The sequence below is a fragment of the Meles meles genome, chromosome 20 (assembly GCF_922984935.1).
Source record: "Meles meles chromosome 20, mMelMel3.1 paternal haplotype, whole genome shotgun sequence".
Taxonomy (NCBI): domain Eukaryota; kingdom Metazoa; phylum Chordata; class Mammalia; order Carnivora; family Mustelidae; genus Meles; species Meles meles.
Genome location: NC_060085.1, coordinates 37440529 through 37463530, shown reverse-complemented (window position 1 = coordinate 37463530; position 23002 = coordinate 37440529). Strand labels below are relative to the sequence as shown.

At 44.2% G+C, this 23002-nt stretch overlaps 1 protein-coding gene across 5 annotated transcripts in view; it reads left to right on the top strand.

The window, feature by feature from the left end:
• Positions 1 to 23002, top strand: part of FRMD4B (FERM domain containing 4B) — a 219629-nt gene that overhangs the window by 71472 nt on the left and 125155 nt on the right. The window contains exon 1 of one of the 5 annotated variants that reach the window (XM_045991684.1): positions 7019 to 7081. The exons of the other annotated variants lie outside the window; for them this stretch is intronic. Within the exon in view, the coding sequence (XP_045847640.1) occupies positions 7058 to 7081 (24 nt within the window). The 5' untranslated portion in view covers positions 7019 to 7057. Of the gene's footprint in view, positions 1 to 7018; positions 7082 to 23002 lie in introns of those variants that run through there. 5 annotated transcript variants of the gene reach the window in all.

Sequence of the window (23002 nt, the reverse complement as noted above, 5' to 3'; positions counted from 1 at the left end):
CCCCGTGCATGCTCTCTCTCTCTCTCTCAAATAAAAATTTAAAAATTAAATTGAACACAATGTAATGTATTTAAATGCGTGTGTTTATAAATACTTAAAAAAGTATTTTGGCCACCATCAGAAGTGCCAACTCGTTATTTTGAAAACTAGTAAGTAAAGAATCAGACATATGCTCTGTGTCTCCTATGATGAATTGTATCACTGGGTAACCTATCAGTAGATAAGAGGAAAGGTCTCATTAGAGAAATATTCCAGCTACTAAGTAAAGGGTAATAAAATTAGAAATTCACCATATTGCAACCCTTAATCCATTAAATGATCTGCCCTATTGAACTAACATCACAAGAGAGAAGGCCCTCCTAATGAAAGAACACAGGTGGTAACTGTGAGACAGTCTTGTAAAAGAATATCCAGCTGGGTGGCTCAGTGGGTTGAAGCCTCTGCCTTCGGCTCAGGTCATGATCCTATGGTCTTCAGATCGAGCCCCGCATCGGGCTTTCTGCTCAGTGGGAAGCCTGCTTCCTCCTCTCTTTCTGCCTGCTGCTCTGCCTACTTGTGATCTCTGTCAAAGAAATAAATAAAATCTTAAAAAAAAAAAAAAGAATATCCAACTGGACTCTGATTGAACCCTCAGATTCGACCAACTTGTAAGAAATACAGTGGACAGAGGACCATGTTTAATGACACCATAGAGATGTAGTCAGCAAAACTCAGATGGTGGAATGTACAGGACAAGCAGTCTAGTTTCCTCAATAAATTAATTGCAGTGAGAGAGAAAAGAGAAAATGAGCAAGAAGGGTAGAAGGAGAACCCATAGATTAAGAGAGACACAAGAGAAAGATTGACAAATGGCGACATATGGATCTTTTTCACATCAATGTTCGAACTTGAAAAAAAAAACTTATTAACAAGATAGTTGGAAATTGGAGCACTAATTGGAAATGTGATGATATTAAAGAATATTTTTAGATATATATCTATAGATATAGATAGAGACTTTTTTAGGTGATTGGCACTATGCTTTTTAAAAGAGTCCCTATCTTTTGTATTGAAATATTTACAGATGAAATTATTTGACTGCTTAGATTTGCTTCAAAGCAAAAGGACAGACGGACAGACAGCGGGTGAGAATATTAATGAAACAAGACTAGCTGTGTGTTCATACCTGTTGAAACTGGGTGAGGGATGCGTGATTGTTGACCCAATCTGTCACTTTTTTAAGTGCTTGAAGTTTTCCACCATAAAAGGTTTTGTTTTGTTTTGTTTTTTTTAAAGAAATGCGAAGGGAGAGGGAAAGGGGAAAACAAAACAGCAGACTGTGCAGAAATACAGGAAGGAAACCCAGCAGCATGCCTGAACATTCTCCCCTGCATGCATTTCTTATGGCCTCTAGCAGCCAAATGGAAAGGCTGTGTTTAAGAATGTAAGCCCTGGGTTCGAATCCTTTACACCCAACGTGGGGTGGGGAAGGGGGTGCCGGACTCCCTAGGGCCCAGTTTCTCATTTGTCAGATGGAGAGGAACTAGTCCTCACTTCAGAGGGTCGCTGTCAGGATGAAAGGAGATAATCTTCATCAAGCCTGGGACCTAGTATCTGGTACCAATTAGCACTCAGTAAATGTGGGCTCTGGGTTATTACTTTGTTGAATGTGGTCTTTAAAATGAGAACATTAGACAGAAGTGAATACATACACTTTTCCATGGATGTTGGCGCCTTTTGGATGACTTCTGAACTTCAAAGGCCTTTTCTGGTTCCTTTTTCCAAACACAGAGATAAGATCAGATTTTGTAGTACTTCTGTCCATCCCCTGAAACATTGCATGTGCCTGTGGTGATACCCAGGCAGAAGTCAGAAAAAGTGACAGACGTTGCTTACCTTTCTCCCTACCTCCCTTTCACCTCTGTTTTTTCCATTTATGGGTAAAGAAAGCAAGAGAATCTGGCTAGAACAAGACACTTCCCTCTTTTTCTTCCTGGAGGGGAACATGAGTAATGGACTTTTCCATCAGGGTTGTTTTTCCTGGACATGGTGTCCCCCACTCCAACGGCTACAACATGCGATCCTGAAGGAGACCTTAAATAAACTTCAAATGTTCCTTATCGGGCAGCGATGCTGTCCCAGCTTCTAATAAATTATATAAGTTATGAAGGCGTTTTCTGTATTCAGTGCTCTTCCTTTGAAAACAGAAGTTCTATTCATTCACGGGATTAGGTGAAAGTTTGCCGTGTGCTGTATGTTACATAGCCTTGAACTAGGCAGAGAAGGAGCCATGTGGCTGGCTTTTTCATCCCCTCCAGGCCTTCCCAGAAGTTCACCCTCACCAGCACTCTCCATTTTTCTTTATTACATCCTCCTGCTTTCTTGAAACATGGGTCTTTCCCTCATCTGAAACTACCTTTATTTATCCATTTATGTGTGTGGTTTTTTTTATTTTTTGTGCCTTATAGATGTCTCTCCTTTTCACCCCTGCACCCCCAACACCTAGCCCAGTACCCAGAGAACCAGCTCCAGGACCAGGCTCTGATTTTTAAGTCCTAGTGCAAAAAAGAAATTGTGAAGGCTCCCTGTATTAAGGATTACAAGACAGCAGAGAATAACCTCAAGCCTGGGCCATTTCCGAACATGGGATCCTGGAGAATTACACTGGTCATACGCTCATTATCATGAAGCCTGGCACCTAATAGACACCCAAAAAATAGTTATTGGAGTGAAAGCAAATCTAAGAAACACCAGGTCTCCAAAGAGCTCTGATATACAAATTGATAAGAGATGAAGAACAGAAACCAGCACATGTGTGAAAGGGATGCAAATTTTTCAACTGCAGGGTTGGCCATGAGGTTGAAAATATAATGATCGCTCTGCTCCCCTTGTGAAACCCCAATCTAGGCTGTAAATCCCTGACTTCCTTCGCAGGGCCCTTCTCCTACACGGTGCTTAGTGAGTCTCTGGGCCAACCTGAATTAAGTTCTAGGGGAGGAAGGAGAGCAGGATGAGGAGTCATGAAGGAAAAACACACCTTTCTTGAGTGCAGGTCTCACTGAATTTAGGAGATGAGCTGGCTGTCGAGGTTGCCCTCTTGGTTGATGAAAAATGGCTCAGAGCGAGGCTCAGCCGTCAGAGTTTTAGAAAACCAGTACATAGCCTGTGATGGGCTGTGGGGGTGTGTCTGGCATTCATCAGGAACATAAAATGTTCTGTGATCTTTTGGGGGAAGCTTTTCACAACGATTGCTAAGACTCTCTCTGCCTTTGAAAATTGAGACTGCGCTATGGTATAGTTTTCCTTAAACTAGTGGACATATTTCCCGGGTCCCGCTTGCAGCAGTGGTAGAAATCCCCACCGAGTCACCAGCATGCTAGTCCGGGCTCACCAGTTAGTTATCTGGTCATGGGATGGTGTCACAGTTTGATTTTGTAGATGTCATTTCACGTATGTTCTTATGTCACTGGGACTTATTCCAGAGTATAATTTCCTTACTGCTGGGATTCCTTTCCAGGGCTCCCTAATGTGGTTCGTCCCTGCCCACTGTCTGTCTGCCTAGCCATTGGGAAGACTTGTTTCAAATGGGGTGTGGGGTGAGCTTTGCTGCTCTTCCTGTTTGGGCCTTGGAATTCCAGTTTTCTAGGGCCAGCGCCCAACTGATTCCCAGAACTTCTGTCTGATACCTGGGTAATACGGGATAATTATCACTTTCCCGAAGATGGAATCCCTGGCACCCAGACCACCCTGTGATTTGCACCCAGAGCCCCCCAAGATCCCCAGTTCTGGGTTGATAAGCAACCCCCGCCCGTGGTGGAGCAGTGTTGGCCACCTGGTTAGTGGTATCTGATATTGCTATCTGTCCTCCCACAAATGGATGTGTTTTGTTTGTTAATGAATTTGTTTTTTTTTAATTTTTAAAATTTTTTAAATTTAAATTCGATTAATGAACATATCATGTATAATTGGTCTCAGAGGTAGAGACCAGTGAATTCTTTAAAAAAAATTACAAGTAGCTTGAGCACAAGTGGGAGTTGGAGTGATGCAGACATCTTCGGAGTCGGTCTCCCACTCTTCTGCCTGGTGTGAGATACCCCAGTAGCCTCAGACGCATCACAGGAGACTTACAATTCTAGAACAAAGCCAAACACACTTTTATGATCCCTATAACTGAGGACTATGGGGTAGAGGGTTTTTTTGTTTTTTGTTTTTTGTTTTCATTATTTCTGAATCATATGTTCATTGCATGATGGGAGGGGGAGGTTAAAACAGAGATCTGTGATAAGGAAGAGATGAATCAGACTCTGAACAGGCAAAACCAACAGACACTCCGACAGTCTCTCATTTTAACCCTCCCACATGCTCTCATGGCCATAACCTAGCCTTGTCCCTGCCCTATATTTAGAATGTCAGCCTTCTCTTGGCCCTTCAAGTTGGCCTGGCCTCAAGGGTTTAGCCTGTCCTGTTGCCTCTGTTCTGAAACTGGTCATTGAAAGTCTGATTGTCCTTCAACATGAGAAACTTGTCCCCATACAGCTGGCAATGTCCCATTGATTCTCTCAGGAGACTCTCCAACCCAGCGAGACAAGTTGCCATTTACGGAGTTGTTACTGCCATATGTACACAAATAGAAGGTTCCACAAAATATAAAGTAATTCTCCATTTTCCCAGTAAGAAGATTCAATACACATGTTTGGGGCTACCTTGAATATATACAAATTTAGGAATGCAGGTTACATAGTGGGATACCTCCTTTTAGGATTTCAGATCATGTGTCCTATAGATTGAGAATTTGAGTGATTATTGTCTGGCGCTCTCCCTCTTTACGCAGTGGTTTTTTTCAGCCCCTTCCCCTGTGCATTGGCCCTGAGACAGAAGCCCGTCTTTGAGTTGTCCTCCTAGCTATCCCAACCACATCTTCACTCTGGCCTCAGACATTTGAACAACAGTACTTTTTTGAGTCTCCATAGGTGATATTTCACTGGGGAAATGATTGCATGACATTTTTCCTTCTCCCATTCATCCTGTAAGGGCACATGCATGGTCTCCCGGCATAACCACCTGCTGCGTGACCTTTTACTTTTTTTTTTTTTTTAAGATTTTATTTATTTATTTGACAGAGAGAGATCACAAGTAGGCAGAGAGGCAAGCAGAGAGAGTGAGAGGGAAGCAGGCTCCCTGCCGAGCAGAGAGCCCGATGCGGGACTCGATCCCAGGACCCTGAGATCATGACCTGAGCCGAAGGCAGTGGCCTAAACCACTGAGCCACCTTTGTTTATTTTAGAGAGAGATCAGGTGAGTGGGGGAAAGGGCAGAGGGAGAGAGAGAATCTGCAGCAGACTCCCCACTGAGTGCACAGCCAAGCATGGGGCTCCTCTCATGACCCCAAGGTCATGACCTGAGCCAAAATCAAGAGTTGGACCCTGAACCCACTGAGCCACCCAGGCACCCCTGCATAGCCTTTTAAAGTGATATATAGGGGTGCCTGGGTGGCTCAGTCGTTAAGTGTCTGCCTTTGGCTCAGGTCATGATCCCAGAGTCTTGGGATCGAGCCCCATATCCGGCTCTCTGCTCAACGGGAAGCCCGCTTCTCCCTCTCCCACTCCCCTTGCTTGTGTTCCCTCTCTCGCTCGCTCTCTCCGTCAAACAAATAAATAAAATATTTTTTTAAAAAAAGTGATATATAAGTAACTTGTTTATTCTAACATTCAGCCCCTCCAGTTGTGAGGTCACACACCCACAAATAATTACTAAGTCTGTATTGAATTCTTTGCCACCTTTTCCACTGATTTTATCAAGTGAGCTGAATAAGCATCCAAACCTGGCATTGATCGAGGTTATTTTATGCTATTGTGTCTTCCCAGACTGTGTGTTGTGGCTCAAAGTAATCAGAGTCTTTAAAAGGACTTCAAGGTAAAGCCACTCCCTCACTGCTCAGGGGTAAGATATTTTTTTTGGTAGAGGGAAGTGGGAAGGACTTCCTCATTAAATGCATGTGCTATCTGCCTATCTACCAAGCAAATTCTTTGTGTTCTATTTGCAGCATCTCATTTAATTCCTCCAACACTCCTAATAAGATGGGGACTTTTATTTCCACCTTACTAAAGAGGAAACGGATTTTCAGAGAGGTCGAGTAACTTTCCCAAGGACAAACAGCTATAAAATCCTAAGTTTGACTCTAGAATCCATATCCTTAACCGTACCACACTTGCACAAAATTTCAGAAGCTTCTTTTTATTTTATTTTATTTTTTTTTAGATGGAGCATGGTGCCATGTCACAAGCTCTTACTTAACCATTCTAAAAATAACACACGGATTTATTATTTTTCCTGGATTCTGTATATTTTTCTTTCTGCCCCACCTCGGAGTATAATACACTGCTACTATTCCCTATCCATTCGGTAATTTCAATAGTAACGCTTCTGTTCAATGCAAATGATGAAATAGATCCATTTTTGAGACCATAGCCATCCTGCCAAGATTTTTTTTTGTTTGTGACTGGCATCTCTGCTCTTGATTGATAGTTCTGAGGCTGTCTCATGGAATTCTGAGTTTCTTTCTGGGGCATGAAATGGGTGTGGGGACACAGTTGAGTTCAGTATTCCTTCTGGGTATATGCATTCGGTCGCCTGCCTTGTGCAGGATATACACAGACTGAAGTGCCAAAATTGACCTGTGGAGTTTCGATCGGTTAGCCCATTGCTGAATAATGATCCGTCCCATGTCGTGCATCATCGGTGAAGTTTAGAGAATAGTAAACAGCATTTCACCATGTGTTTTAGAGATGTAATGAAGAGAAATTTTAGGTAGCCAAAAGAAATAGCAGAAGTTTTGGTGCACCCCCCCCCCCTCCCCATTGCTCTCCTGACTCATGTTGAAAGGCTTTTGTTTCTAATCAAAGCAACAAAACGGTAAGGTCATTTCCTTGCGATTATACTGCAGCGGAAGGCGTCAGGGTTTTCAGATCCCTACTTCCACCAGCTTTTATTTGGAGAAAACACACACACACACACACACACATCACAAGCTCTTAATACATGTGTCTTTTGTCCTGCACCTTCTCTCCAGTCCCTTTAAATGAGCCGAGATCATGGTTCGGAGGTAAGAACAATTTCTCTTACAATGTCTGACTGTATGTATATATATACATATATATATATATGGTGCTTCGTGAGCTCTCACTGGCATTTCTTAGCAAAATCTTGGGCAGATTTTAATATTTTACTGGGGTGGAGTCCTCTAAGTACTAATATTCCAGGATTTGACTTTCAGAAAAGGAAACTCCAAGGAAAGTTTATCTCCGCTCTTTTCAAAAAATTACTCTTTCCAAAAAAGAGTTGGCTCTGCTCCAGTTTGACACCAAAATGAAGATGGTCCTTAACACCTACCTTTTGGAGCGTTTTCCTGTCTTTGTTTTAAATGTGATCTCTGCTCCCTTAAAGGTCCTAAAAGGCTGGTTTCTTGTTTTTACTGTGAACTTAGCAGTTGTGGTTGACGTGTGTCCTTCTACCTCCCTGTTCCCTTCCCCCACACACCCTTGTTCTTTTCTTTCTTACTTTCTTTTTTTGTGGTTGTTAATTTGCAAGGCTCGAGATCCTTTATGAATATGGAAAGGACAGGGAGAGGGCAGGAACTGTGTCAGTAAGCAGCACAAAAATGGTTTTGGATTTTTAGTTTTTAATCATGTCCTCAGTACAATATGTGTGGTGACCGCTTCTCTATCTTTGTGAGCTCTTGGCAGCAAAGATTCTGTGGGGATGGACCTAGAACTCATTAGTAGCCTTTCTAAAAGGACCCATCAATGTTCTTCCCTGTTTTGCCAGGAAAAAGAAGCAGGAAAAGCGAATTCTGTCCCCGAGTCTAGTTTATGGCGAAGATGTAATGTTATCAGAATTCAGAAGCTCAAGGCACTGACCTTGGCAATATCATTTTGGGGGTGGCTGTTAATTAATTCATAAAACTTGTATGATTTGTCATAGGAAGTTCTACATCCTAATTTAAGAAATTCCCTAATTTAAGGGAAGCGTTTTTTTTTTTTCCCCCTTTCCTCCCTTGTAATGTAGTGTTGGTAAACTCATCAAGTTTAAATCTGAGTGTCCAGTTTTGTTTTGGTTTTTTTTTTTTTCTGATAGGTAGATGTCGGAGATGGAGGAGGGGAGGAAAATCTGGGTTGACTTTAGAAAACAAAGGAAATTGTCTCATTCAGGAGACTGCAAAACCCTTGGGTATAGAAGGAAGTCTGTGAAGGAAGTGGGTAGGATTGGGTACAGAAGAGAAACATCAAGGAAATAAATACATCACAATAGGGACTGGGGTAATACACCCTTGCCACAATGTAACACCACAGTGTGGCCTGAGAAATGAATCAGCACTGTCTAAATTAATTCTGTGTAAAGGTTTCCTATGATCTGAAGGAGTAGAAAGGAATAATCTTAACCAAAATGTAGTCCTTTGACCTGGTTCTCAGACTGGCATTATGGTGACCCAGGGGCTCATGTCAGATGATCCTATTCTTTAGACAAAGGCCGTAGAACCTCTCTAGAAGTGGGACTCTCTTGCAGTGCAGTCTGTTTGGGAATCAGAAACTATATTTTTTAAGCAGAAGATTTAAAATATTCCCTGACATTCCAAAGTCCAGGTCAGAGCATTTTCTGTGCGTTCCAGGGAGCCATTTATTTGGTCCTCCCTTTGGAGTGTACAGGAAAGTGGTGACCACTAGAATGGGTGTTCTTACCCCCTGTCTCCCCACCCTGGTGCAAGTGTTCAATAACTACTGGGTAGGAGAGATGGGTGGTGGACAGAGACCACTGGTTGAGTAGAATTGTAAAATAAGTTCATGCCATGGAATATTTGAGCCCAAAGAAACCTTGTAAGTCACTTTCTCTGGTCCCTTCATTCTATTACGGGCAGGATTAAAATCCAGAGTTGTAGGGGAATGTTTTGAAGATCTTATCTCCCATTAAGGGCAGGGCACAGCTTCAAATCTCCAGATTCCTGATTCTATACTCTGTCCACCACTGTGTTGTTTCTAAGACCCGCTGATTGCTTTGTCTAATTCCCAGCATCTCTGAATTACATGCAACTAGGGTTATTTCTCATTTATGCATTTCTAACTTGGGACTAAAAATGCCCAAATGAAGTTTTGCTTCTTCTTATGCACTGCTCACAACTATTGGCAAAAACCAACAAGCAAGGGCATGAACGACCTTAAGAAAATGAACCCCTGCCTTGTCACTTTCACCACAAGCTGTGGTCCTACATAAAATATACTCCAACACTTTCTCTTCGCTTTGAAAATATTGGAGGAACCGAAAAACACTAGTGAGCTCTTAGTAAAGTCCTGGCTCAAGATCATAGTTCAGGTAGAAAACTATTGTTTGTCCCTGCGATGGATTTCATGAAATTCCAATTAGGACTGTTTTACTTTTTTTGCTTGATGTTGGAAAACCGCAAAAATTTTCAAATGAAAGATTTTTTTTAACTGGAAAGAGAAAGCTGAATATAGGCTAAAATATACATTAACATATGTTAATATGGCAAGGATAGGCAGACAGTTTATCATTCCAATAAAAGTAAGTAAAGAAAAGCAAGATAACGGGAACATTCTGTTAATTTTAGAGGCTTCCCCTCACCCCAAAGGATGTTGGGGTGTAGATGAGGCTGTAAAGATATGTTCACTTCTGTTCTCTTCTATTGGTTTATTTTCTCTTTTGGTTTTGTTTTCTTCTGTCCTTGAGAGTTAGAATGAACAAGGCAACAGAACTTGTATTTACTTTCAAGATTTTACCGAATACCACCCTTTCAATTTAATGTGTTTAGATTCAGGTTTTCCAGTCAGGAATGGAATTAGTCCAGAAACTGACCTTCCGTAACAGAGCATCTTTATCTGGTAGAGCAGCGGGATGGAGCTGAACGGTACAGCGGACAGAGAGGGAATGGATGGCAGGTATGACTCCGCCACTTACCCATAAGCTCTGTGGGCTGAGGGGAGTTCATTCTTCCCATTCAGGCCTCCAAGTCCACATTCATGGGGAAAGTAGTTAGACCGCTGAGGTTCATTTCCAGCTTTGAAATGTTCTGCCTCTATTATTTGTAGTGACTTCCTTGTCACCTGGGAAAATGGCAGCTCTCTCTGTCTCTCTTCTCTGCTTACCTCCACCTCCCTCACTCTCATTCCTCTTTTTCTCCTCCTCTCTCCTTTCTTCCTTCCTCTCCACTGACTTTTTCCTTTTCATCTAGGAAGGAGTTTAGGGCACGGGCTCCAATGACCCAGCTGCCCGTAGAACCCGTGGCAGGAGAGGGGGAGGAGCATATTAAGTCGGACCAAGTGGGAAATGGCAGAATTACTGAACCTACAAATGAACCAGACCCCAGGATGCCCTCTAGGAAGAAATCAGGACCTTGTAAAGAGCAGAAGCAGCTCTTGTACTGAAATGGGATACTGCTTCTTGGATCCCAAATTCTTTAGGAGGCAGTAGCTATTTCTCCCATGTGGGTGTGCACTGCCTCGGTGATGGGGGGGGGGAGGGGGTTGGAGGCTCTCAAGGGTGAATGAGTTGCCTCTACTGCACTCTTAGGAAGGCTGAGCCAGCAGGAAAGCGCAAATGGGAACTCTGTAGTGACTCTTGGTAGCTCTTAGAAGTTTGACTTGTAGTTCATTTGCCACGTACTCTAGGGGAGTACGAAAAGCTCTTGACGGGAAATGGCCATGAGTAGTGGAATTTAATTAACCTGATTTTGAAGTCAAAGGATTAAACTAACAGGGGTGCATTTAGATAGAAAGCAGACAATGTTGACTACAACCGATGGTGACACCAACATGTTCAGCAACCCGCTGGTAACGGTTCTGTTTCGGATGGGCTCTGTCTCAATGACACCAGAGCACGAGGAAGTGGTAAGAGTGCAGGGTTGGGCATCTTTGCCTGGAAACCCCGCCTTGCCCCTTAGGAACTGAGTGACCACGCCCCCACCCTCCCCCAACCCCAGACCATCTGTTGGGGCTAGTTAAAATTGCCTGATAAGGTTGTTGAGGGGATTAGAGCTAGCCTCTGGCATTGAAGCCATACCTAATAAAAGAGAGTTAGTATTATTTAATGTTGTTATTATTATTCATCTAGCCCAAGCATAGGAAATGAAGTGTCAGAAAATAGGCAGACACCACCAGCAGTTGGAGTCTGTGCAGTAATGATGGGTCATTTTCTTCAGGGCCCTTCATGTTCACAGTAGCATAAATATGAACCAGTTATTGGTCATCCCACATTTGGATCTCTGCACAGCTTGTCACTGTAAAAAATTTACCAGCCTTCTGTCATTTCAGACATATGGGCTTGCCTGAGCCATAGTCATTTTTCTGTATTTTACTGTATGCAGGTCCACAAATAAGTGATCACAAGGTGTCTGTTGTAGCCTTCGACCTTGGGCTTGAGATCAAGGGTCTATCTTTTTAAGGACCTGGTTCTAAAACGCTTTAAGGATATGGACCCAGTACAAATCAGATCAAAATTATAGGAAGTCTTGGGGCACCTGGGTGGTTCAGTGGGGTAAGCCTCTGCCTTCAGCTCAGGTTATGGTCTCAGGGTCCTGGGATCGAGACCCGCATCAAGCTTTCTGATCAGCAGGGAGCCTGCTTCTCCATCTCTCTCTGCCTCCCTCTCTGCTTATTTGTGATCTCTCTCTGTCAAATAAATAAATAAAATCTTTTTTTAAATTATAGGAAGTCTTCCTGGCAAGAGTCTCACCTGGACATTGTGCTTATATTGGGGGAGGGGGCAATGTTTTTAAACCCCTCTTACCTCATTAGACCTGTGAAAGGTCTTTGTGTCCCAGCTAAGGAGCGGGAGTAAACAGTGTCTTTTAGAGACATGGTTAAGAAACAAGTTGGCCTCTGTGATACCCAAGAAATGAGTTTTTCTGGAACCTTCTTTTTATCCCTTGAAGTGTGGTATCCCCGAATTGACATGGGCTCCACAGAAGGCATTCAGGATCTAAGAGCCAAGTCTTTCCATCTGCTCCTCTGCAGCCTATTTATACCGGTCCTCTGGGAGCAGGAGTCAGAACTTTAGCAACAAGCAGGGTGTGGAGGAGGCAGGCTCCCTCTTGGTACTTGGCCTTGTGTTGAGTTGAGAGTCAGGTCACTCTAGGGGGATGTGAAGGTAATTGCTCCACTCACCGTTAGTACTGCCATCCGGCTTCAGGGATTCGTCTGAAAATCTGCAGAGATTTTTGCAGTAACCGCTACATTTGAGCTGGAGCCGTAGGATGTTGTTTATGGTAACAAACATCCCCAAGCGCCCCCCTCAAGGTGCAAGCACCCCTCTTTATTAGAGCAGGTACCGAGCTCCAACAGGCCCCCAAATCTTGCTTTGCATTAATTATCTTTTTTAAAATCTTTTCTTCTTTTTTCTTTTAAGATTTTATTTGTTTATTTGACATAAAGGGATCACAAGTAGGCAGAGAGGGAGGCAGAAAGAGAGGGGGAAGCAGGCTCTCCGCTGAGCAGAGAGCCCGATGCGGGACTCAACCCCAGGACCCTGGGATCATGACCTGAGCCAAAGGCAGAGGCTTAACCCACTGAACCACCCAGGCACCCTTCTTTCTTCTTTTAAAAATAAACTACTTGTAACTAGTAATCCTTTTAAATATTTTACATGCAGAAAGACTATATGGCTTCTCAATTTTTTAAAAAATGAATGAAGTAACTCCATTCCTTCATTCAAGTGAAGTTTACTGAGCAGCTGGTTGTTTTGTTTTATTTTTAAGATTTTATTTATTCGAGAAAGAGAGCATAAGCAGGGGGAGTGGCAGCAGAGGGAGAGGAAGAAGCAGGCTCTCCACTGAGCAGGGAGGCTGATGCAGGACTCCAGCCTAGGATCCTGAGCCAAAGGCAGATGCTTCGCTGACTGAGCCACCTGGGCACCCCATGACCAGCTGGTTTGATAGGGTGCATGCTACAAGCTGGAGAAGAGGGATGAAGAGACAGACAGGGTCCCTGGAGGAAGATCCTATAAACAAATTATATCGTTATTTAATTACAATTGTGAAAAGTACTGCAAAGAGAAGTACAGAGAGCTAAAAGAAAAAGTAGCACTCCTAATAACAGTTACAGAGCCCAGAGCTATTCCAGACCCTCTGTGTACACCAGCTCATTTAAACCTCAGAGCACAGCACCACTGTTGTGTCCCTTATGCAGATCAGGAAACTGAGGAACAAAGGGATGAGGTCGATTGCCCCTGGCTGTGCTGCTAGCTAATTAGCTGAATCAGGATTGGAGCCCCTAACAATGTGACTCTCAAGTCTTCAATCATAACAAGTACACAGTTTGTGGCTTCGATGGTAAAATGACTTTTAATCTTTATTTTTAAGGATAAATTGGGTTGGCCCAGCTGGGTTAGAGTGCACTTTCCCTACTCTCTTGTGCTTTGAGGTGGGAAAGAGATCACACAGAGGAAAAACTAGAAGAGGACCAGGTGGCTGGAGCCCAGAGGGGGAGGGCATGGCTGGGCAGGAAGCAGGGGGGCAGGGTGAGGTGGGTGGCATCGGGGATGGGCGCTTTAGGTCAGTTCTGAAGATAAACCCCTCCATTAAGACCCTTTCGGGAACCTTCCATGCCTATGATATAAAGACACTGAGTGGATGGAGCTCTCCTGAGCTGGCACGATTCTTTCAGATCAACTGACTATTCTGTATAGAAAACGACCTGCTTAAAGTTGTTTTATGTGCATCATCAACCTGACCCATTGAGGTCTTTTTTAAGACAAATATGTTTTCCACCTCTCCGGGGGCCCTCGGAACTGCAGGCACCATGATGGTTCACGTCGCCACGTTGTACCTGTGGCAGGTCCAGGGGTCAGCATCATCGTCATCAGCATCACCACCATCATCATCATCCTCACGGCTCACACGCTGGGGCAGGCACTGTGTGGGGCACTTTCCATGCATTCTGGTGTTTCCGTCTCAAATCCATGAGGTATGTAGGTAGGTAGGTGCTGGTACTCTGAATTTTTCAGATGGAGGAACCGATTTACAGGGTTTCGCTCACTGCCCAGCGTCCCGCCAGCAGAATCAGGTCTCGCAGCCCGGGTTGCCCGGTGTCAAAGTCCAAGCGTGCTTAACCCAACGCTGTGTTGCCTCCCTGCCTAGGGCATTTCCTATTAGACAGAAACCCATCCAAAGTTAATGACAGAACTGATTCTAAAGCTTGGTTTTTACATTAAGTTTCCTTTTCTAGCCCAACAGTTAAACCTCGTGGTAAAAAAGAGACTGGATAGAACACCATGACTTTCACCGTGACCTGAAGCAGCCTTGTATGTTATTGATTTACTGGCCCATAGAGATAGATACTTGACCAGCCCAGCCGCAGCGGAGTCGGTTAACACTGGCAAAAATAGGGGGATCTAAAGGGATTGGGAGATCTGTTTTTGGATACATCTAGCCAGTGGTTGTTTGAAAGAGAGAAATAAGAGGCAAACCAGAACGGTATTAATAATTATTGGGTGCTTACTATGTGCCAAGCACTGTGCTAAGTTCTTTACTTGTATTCATTCCTTTGATGCTCATGCCAGCTTTATGAAGTTGGCTCAGTCCTATCTCCATGTCACAGATAAGAACCAGAAGACTTGTTTCTCATTCTTCCATTTTTGCCTCTCCTTGCCCTTATCTCATAGTAACAAGATTTTTCTATTATAGGTGTCCCCAGGTCATGTCTCCCCTACACCTAAAAGCCTCCGATAGCCTTCCCTTGCATTTAAAATAAAGCCCACTCCCCTTACTATGACCCACAGTGAAGTAAATGACATAGCCCAGTGTTTTCCAGACGTCAGTATGTATCCAACTGACCCAGAGGGCTTGCTAAAACAGATGGCCGAACACCATTCTGCATTTCTAGCAAGCTCTGGTGGATGGGGAATACACTTTGAGGACCACTGATGAGCCCCTTATTAACTCTGTGACCTTGTCTCCTGTCCTTTTCCTTTTGGCCACCCAGCTCCAACCACACTTGCTGCCATTTTTTTTTTTTTTCTTAAACTGTTGATTCTTAGTGATAAGACTTCACTCCCGAGGGAGTGAAGCTTGGTTCTTGGGGGGCAAAAAAAACCCTTAGATATTATAATAGTTTGGGTCCCTTCAAAGCTGAACTCCACCCAATAGGAATACAATGTATCTGTGGTTTTAAAATTTCCTAGAGGAGGAGGGTATGGTGGGGGGAGGGGGGATGGAATGTCTAGAGTTTCCTCAAGAGTGCAATAATGAAAAAAAAGTTGTGCAGCATATCTTAAACAAAGCATACTCCTACCACAGGGCATTAGCACTTATTTGGCCCTCTTTCTGGAATGTTCTTTTCCCAAATATTCCCAAGTCTGACTCCTTACTATTCCCAACTCAGGTTAAGTATCATTTTCTCAAATGTCCCTTCCTGATTACTCTAAAGTAGTAAGTTTCCTGTATCACATTATTCTGTTTTCTTATTTTCATGGCACCCGGCATGATCTGAAATCATCCTGGTATTGATTAGTTTTCTTGTTTGTTGGCTCTCTCCTCTACTAGTGGGCCTTTAAGAAAGGAGCTCCTTGGCTGTATCCCTGCTGAATATCTAGAGTCTGTGATAAATTCTGGCACCGAACCAGAGCTTGGTAAATATTAGTGAATGCAGAAATGGTTGGTAATCACACAGTTGATAAAACGGTCATGCAGAGATGTGAAGCCAGACTTTCAGACCTCAGACCTCCTGAGCAAGCACCCCCGAACCTCAAGGGTCGTTAAGTGCGGGCGCCTCGCAGGCATGGAGCTGTCACATATCCTGGGTCCAGCAGATTACTGCCCCCCCACTCCACCTGTGTCATCTAACAGGCAGGGGGAAGAAGCAAATTTTTCCAAATTTTTTTTCCAAATTGCTGAATTCCAATCCTACCACTTAATTTTCTCCCATGGTTACCACAAGCAGGAAAAAAGGGGAGGAAAACCCCATTAATTTCAGATGGGGAGATGAGTGCAAAGAATTATAGATAGTCATATCCTCCCATTTTACAAATGAGAAAACGGTGGCTCAAAAACATTTGACCAAATGCCCAAGGCCTCAGATCGAGGAAGTAAAGAGGCTGTACAGAGTACCTTTTTCCTTCTCCTCCTCTGGGGTCTCTCCTCGAGGCTGACACCCCTGGCCATAGCTCCATCATCATTAGAGCGTCAGCCATACCCAGCAGTCCCCTCGCCCCAGAGCATTTCCTGCATCCCAGGGAATTCTACTGGACACTGATGTGAAAAGCTGTGCCCTTTTCCTTTCTGCCCTATCTTGATTTAGGAAAGCAGGAAGGTCACTTATCATCTGTACACCAGGCAGAGAGAGACAGAGAAGCAGGCTCCCCGCTGAGCAGAGATCCCGATGCGGGGCTCGATCCCAGGACCCTGAGATCATGACCTGAGCTGAAGGCAGAGGCTTTAACCCACTGAGCCACCCAGGCGCCCGAGTAGGTGGTCAATTTAATGAATGTAAGCAGAACGTCAATTAGCTGCAACACAGAAAGAATGGCATAATGGTGGCCATTTATATAATTTTATATAATTTGTTCTACAAATACTCCTAATTCCCAGCCACAATATTCGTGGAAATCTGAGGGTGACTTCTGCAGGTTCCCCACCTTCCGTCCCTGCCAGCCCCACAGGATCCACTTTTCTTGTTTAAATAAATCACTTCTCTTTGATAAAACTCTTCCCTGTTCCAGTGCCTTAAACCCTCCAGGACTCAAACGGTGTCGGTAGTTAGAATAATGGTTCCCAAGACAGAAAATCCCGGACTTTGATCTCCAGGGCTGTTTTAAAATTCTCTAATTTTTTAAAAGTGCATTCCTTTTCATTGACTTCAGTCTAATAAAATGCTTTGGGGACTGGCAGTGTGAGTCCTGGGGGCAACCAGGTCCTCGCTAATGGCTCACTGCAGACCCCCCAAAGCATCCCTGGATGCAAAGAGCTTCGTTCTCTTTACAATTCTAATTTGACGTTAATGGAAGCCTTCCCGCTATGAAGTACACAAGAGGAAGCCTTGCAGGTAGGACCTGCCTTGTATTTTAGTGGGTTTTTTCCTAATTTTACTTCTGGCTGAATATTTTATAAGGATCAGGAGATTGAGGCAGGAGAAAGCAGGAACTCCAGTCTGGAGTCTTGGCTCTGTCTAGCTGTGCGACCATAGAGAGGTCACACCCCTTCCTTGGGCCTCATTGGCCTCACCTGTAAAATGGGGGTATGACACTCTGGCGTGTTAAAATGTGTAATATTTAAAAGAATCAAAGAGAAGTGAAGGCACTTTGGAAATTCAAAGCACACTAGACAGGCAAAGTGATATTACTCCTAATTAGAGCATTCAGACCAAGTCTGGGGTGGCCCAAGCTACCTGTTCCTTTCTCTGCAACAGAGGACAAGGGCACTGTAGGCAGGATCTGCTCGCACTGGAACACGGCCTTCCAGGACATCTACTCTGAGGGAGTGGGTAGCAATTGCTTCGTCTTTATTAATGAAAGGTGTAGTGATCCACTAAAAATTACATGTACTCTACAAAGCATGTTATGCATATTGTCTCATGTGACCCTCTCGGGCCTGGGAAGTGGGTGCTATTATTATTCCCATTTCCAGATGGGGAAAACAAGGCTCAAGAGAGTCGAGGTAACCCGAACAAGGCCACACAGGAACCGAAGAGCGGAGCTGGGGCTTAGACCCTGGTCTGTCTGACTCCAGAGCCTGTACTCTTGACCTTCACACTTCTGGAATAATACGCAGTACTAGCCGCTTCTTATGGAATGGTTAAAGGGCAGGAGGCAAAAATATTCCCAGAGAATTTCCAGGGAGTATAAGTGACTTGCCGGAAGTTTCCAGCTAGTTAGAGGCAGAGTCAGGCGGAGACATCATATCCGTCTGACTTCTGAAGGGCCGATCCCAGACCAGCTCCTGGCACCAGGTGTGATCACCCCCCACTGCCCCGACTATGATTGAAAAGGCACTAGAATTCTGGCATTTTAATGATTTCCCAGTGAGTTTGCAGAAGCCACCATCCAGGCCACTCTTACCAGAAGTGCCCATGCTTTTTTTTTAAATGACCCAGCCCCTCGCCGCCTTCGGAAAGGTTATTCCAGAACAGCAAGTCCAAGAAGCAATGCTGAGGCAGAGCCACAGGGGAAAATATTTGGTTCCCTGGAGACAGCTGTGCATGCTGGTGAGAGAGATTTCCTCTCACAAGACTTGTCCCTTCTGCGGGAGGCAGAGCGGAACCGAGATTGAAACAGAGCGGCTGTGCAAGTGAGGGGAAACTTGCCGACAGAGCATAATGACACGTGCTCAGTTCTGCTTGTGAATGAAAAAGCTGGAACCGTCTTTCACCTGTGCTTTAAGGTCACGGCGGCCCCCGGCAGCAGGAAGAAGAGTTCTAGTGCTTTGAGATAGTCCAGAAGGATAGCAAGATAGCAACACAGCTGGTTGGGATCTGGCCGTTAAGAAGCAAAGGAGTCGCTCATTGGCCAGGGAGACCTTGCCAGAAAGAGGGAGAAAACTCAGAAGCGGAGTAGCAGATGGAAATAAAGGGAAATTGATTCATTCCACACATATTTAGTAAGCCCCATGACGGGCTGGACACTGGTGTAGGAGCTAGGAGGGCAGCAGTAAGTGAAACTGGCATTCCAGGGGCAAAAGAAGCCGGAAAAGCAAGTGACATTGAACATGTTGACGGGCTCAGTGCTCTGTGGGCAGGTATCATGAGTCCCACTGTCAGGATGTGACACGTAAGTCTTAGAAAAGTGGGCTGAGCTTTCGATGCGATTCTGTCTAAATCCGAAGACTCGCGGTCCCGTCTTCACCTGGTATCTCAGTGGCTTCAGCATCCAGACATGGTGCTCTGGACCTCATCCTTTCTCTGAACCCTCTCTCTCCCAACGAACTTCTAGAGGGGTGTACTGGCACACCTTTCCTCAGCGGCTCTCTGGGGAAAAGGGCGCCGATGGGTAGCACTTGCCAGTTTCTGTGGTGTGAAGACCCTCACCTTGGCCGATCTCCTGCTACCACCGTAGCCTCCTTGATTGGGAAGAGGTGAACACTGCTGCGACACTGACTCAGGAGACATAAATAACCTCAAGAGCAAAGAGAACAGTAAAACTTAGCCAAATAACTGGAAATGATGACTTTTGAGGGTTTATTATCTGCAATCATTTTTTTAAGATTTTATTTATGTATTGGACAGAGAGAGACAGTGAGAGTGGGAATACAAGCAGGGGGAACAGCAGAGGGAGAGGGAGAAGTAGGCTTCCCCCTGAGCAGGGAGCCCGATGTGGGGCTCGATCCCAGGACCCTGAGACCATGACCTGAGCCGAAGGCAAATGCTTAATGACTGAGCCACCCAGGCTCCCCTGTAATTTTTTTTACGTAAGCTCCAGACCCAACGTGGGGCTTGAACTGATGACCCCGAGATCAAGAGTCACATTCTCCACCAACTAAGCTAACCTTATTAATAACCTTATTACTAGTAATAACCTTATTACTAACAGGTACCTTATTACCTGTATCTTAATGTAATTATTTCATTACTAAATTATTTTTTCTATTTCTTCATTCTATTCTTGTTACTTCATTATTTAATTCATAAGTTTATATGCTGTAACTTTTAATATTGGGTCGTGCTTCACAACCGGCTTGAAAAGGGGGCAGTAGACTCTTAGGATATGTGGAGAGTCACCGTTCTCTCTCTCAAAGGATTCCTTTCCCCTCGTTGTGTTTTCTGATTCCGGCCCAGAAATTGTTCTTGGCTCCTTTTTCGTATTTCCTTTGTCTCCTTGACCTGTGGCCTTCCAGTTTTTTTGTTTTGTTTTATTTTAATCTCCGACACCTATGTTAGCTTCGAAAAAAGACATCATCCCATGTGATCAACGTCGCCTGCATTAAGTGACCAAATTTTCTTCACGAAATATTAGAAACCTGTAGGTAGAGAAGGGAGTGTTTCTTCTCTGATGATAAAATGAGTCCTGGACATTTAGGATTAAGAAATTTTCTGTATTGTCTTCGGTGTGCTTGACGTTTCCATTTTCACAGTTTGGTAATGCTTTTCTAAATTCCCTACCCAAATGTGACATTTCTACCAACCCAGCTAGGGCTCTGGACCTAGTACAATCCGTTTGTAATATTTATAAACTCCCAAAGGACTGATTTCAGCCTCTACTTGTACTTGGACCACAAAGAACAAAGAGACTTTGAAAAGCATGAATCAGAGACATTCTAATAGGCGTTAATGAAAAATGGAAACGTGAAAACTCTGACAATGAATGTGTACCCTGAAACAAATGTAAAGTTGATTTTGGTTTTCTAATTAATTTCTGTTCAGTTTTAAGTTTCCAGGGCAATATATGTGATTTATGTGCCCTGTGGATGGCTTACATTCAGCCCAGATTTCCAAATGTGCTGTGCAGAGAATAAACAGTACCTAGAATATCTTTCAGTTACAAGGACGGCAGTTTATTTTTAAAATCCCTTCACCCGAGCGGTGCTTGTCTTAACTTTCAAGTTTTTGAAAGACGCAGTACTCTTGCTCATTCCTACAGGCTGTTTTTCACGGGATAAGAGAAAACTGACAGTTGGCAAAGCAAAAAGTTTCCAAACCACAAGGGTGTCTGCTACTTGCATAATCACCAAAGCCAAAATTTCCATTTTCTACAAGCTGACGGGAGAGCTTCATTTCTGGTCAGCCTGAGCTGCAGACAAGAGCTGAACTCCCCGGCGGACCAGGGGCCGTGCTCCTGGCTTTTCTTGGTTACACTTGGTGACTTTTCCTGTTTACAATATCTGTGTCCTCCCATTTTTTCTTTTTCTTTTTCGACTCGATACTGTACCCTGACGTCTAAAAATATAGCCTAACAACTGGTTTTAAGCAAGGAGGATGTTTCTTTCTGGAAAGGAATGGCAGATATATCCTGCGTGGTTTTTTGAAAATAAACATTTGAGGGGCACCTGGGTGGCTCCGTCATTAAGCATCTGCCTTCGGCTCAGGTCATGATCCCAGGGTCCTGGGATCGAGTCCGACCTTGGGCTCCCTGCTCAGTGGAGAGCCTGTTTCTGCCTCTCCCTCTCTCTCTGCCCCTCCCTACTGCTCATGCACGTGCTCGCTCTGTATCAAATAAATACATAAAATATTAAAAAAAAAAAAAAGAATTCAGTAGATAAAGTAGATAAGATGTAGGTCAAAGAACATGACAGAGAGCAGGTTAGCGTATTTAATTCTACTTCATGCTGTGGAGAATATAAGTAGCCAGCCCAAGACACAACCTGGTCGCAATCAGAGAAGGACAAAGAATTTATAAGCATTTCCCCAGCTGGGCATACCATCGCAGTTAAAAATGGCAGTTTTGAGTTAGTCTGTTGATTATCACGGAGAAATCGGAACGGCTTTAATCCTCATCTCTTGGGTTGACCACTCTGTCCAGGGTTTAACGGGTAAATCGATTTTTTTTTTTAAGATTTTATTTATTTGGGGCGCCTGGGTGGCTCAGTGGGTTAAAGCCTCTGCCTTTGGCTCAGGTCATGATCCCAGGGTTCTGGGATCAAGCCCCACATCGGGCTCTCTGCTGGCGGGGAGCCTGCTTCCTCCTCTCTCTCTGCCTGCCTCTCTGCCTACTTGTGATCTCTGTCTGTCAAATAAATAAATAAATTCTTTTAAAAAATATTTTATTTATTTATTTGACAAGCAGAGATCACAAGTAGGCAGAGAGGCAGGCAGAGAGAGATGGGGTGGGGGGTGGGGTTAGCAGGCTCCTTGACCAGCAGAGAGCCCGATGCGGGGCTCAATCCCAGGACCCTGAGATCATGACCTGAGATCATGACCAGAGGCTTAACCCACTGAGTCACCCAGGCGCCCCAGGTAGATCTGTTTTCAACTCCAATGTGACAACGTGTCCTCTTTATAATCCAGGAGAACTTTTTCCTTGAGAAGAATAATCATTTAACCAACTTAAAAGCATCACTGACAGTTACCATTATAGCACTGAGCAGCTCCCAGAGCATTTCCACGGATCCTAGTGCTCCGTGCATGAGGGTAGGAGAAAAGCTAACAGTGCACGCCAGGCGCGGAGCACAGACTCTAACACCTGATCTATAACCAATAAGGAGAGTGTATGACTGGTGATATGGTTATCGTCTGTACGTTTGAGGCACATTTTAGGTTCAATCCATATTATTACAAGGGACAAATGAAGCTAAATAAGATTGATTCTTAGTGTTCTCATTTCACAGGGGCAGAAACTGAGATTTAGAGAGATACCGCAAAATCAATGCCAAACTCTTAGTTAAACAGCAGAGCTGGGACACAACCCAGGCCTCCCGATTCCTTTTTTTTTTTTTTTTAGATTTTATTTATTTATTTTAGAGAGAGAGGGGAAGTGAATGTGAGCAGAGGAAGGGGAAGAGAAAGAAGGAGAAAGAGAATCTTCAAATGGACCGTGCTAGGCGTAGAGCCCAACCGGGGCTCAATCTCATGACTCTGAGATCACGACCTGAGCCGAAACCAACAGTCGGACACTTAACCGACTGAGACACCCAGGGGCCCCCCAGGCCTCCTGATTCTAAATCTTGGCACACCTCTTAGACACCAAATTGGTGTCTCCCAATGGCCTTCAGCTCCAGAATTAAAAAGTAATTTTGCTTCTTTTCTTCTTCTCTTTCATGCTTTGAAACCTGCCCTTCCTTTTCACTGGCCTTAAGAGATCAGGCTATAATCTGATAAGCAATCATCTTTTATGAGAATGTCCTCCCCAGGGAGTGTCTGCCAAAGCTGACCGCGCTTCCCGGCCAGGTTGTTGCGGGAGCTGCAGGAGTGGCTGTCCACCGGCCAGTCTTTCTTGTTTGCTTTTTTCCAGCTTCTGCCAGAAAGGAGCTCACACTTGAATGTTAACATCCAGAAAACACGGTTATCCCTCCCATCTGTATTGGGAGCCCCTTCTCAAGAGCAATAGCCCAGAAGAAGTTCTCTCTATCAATTTCCTAATTTCTCATACCTCCTGGGCG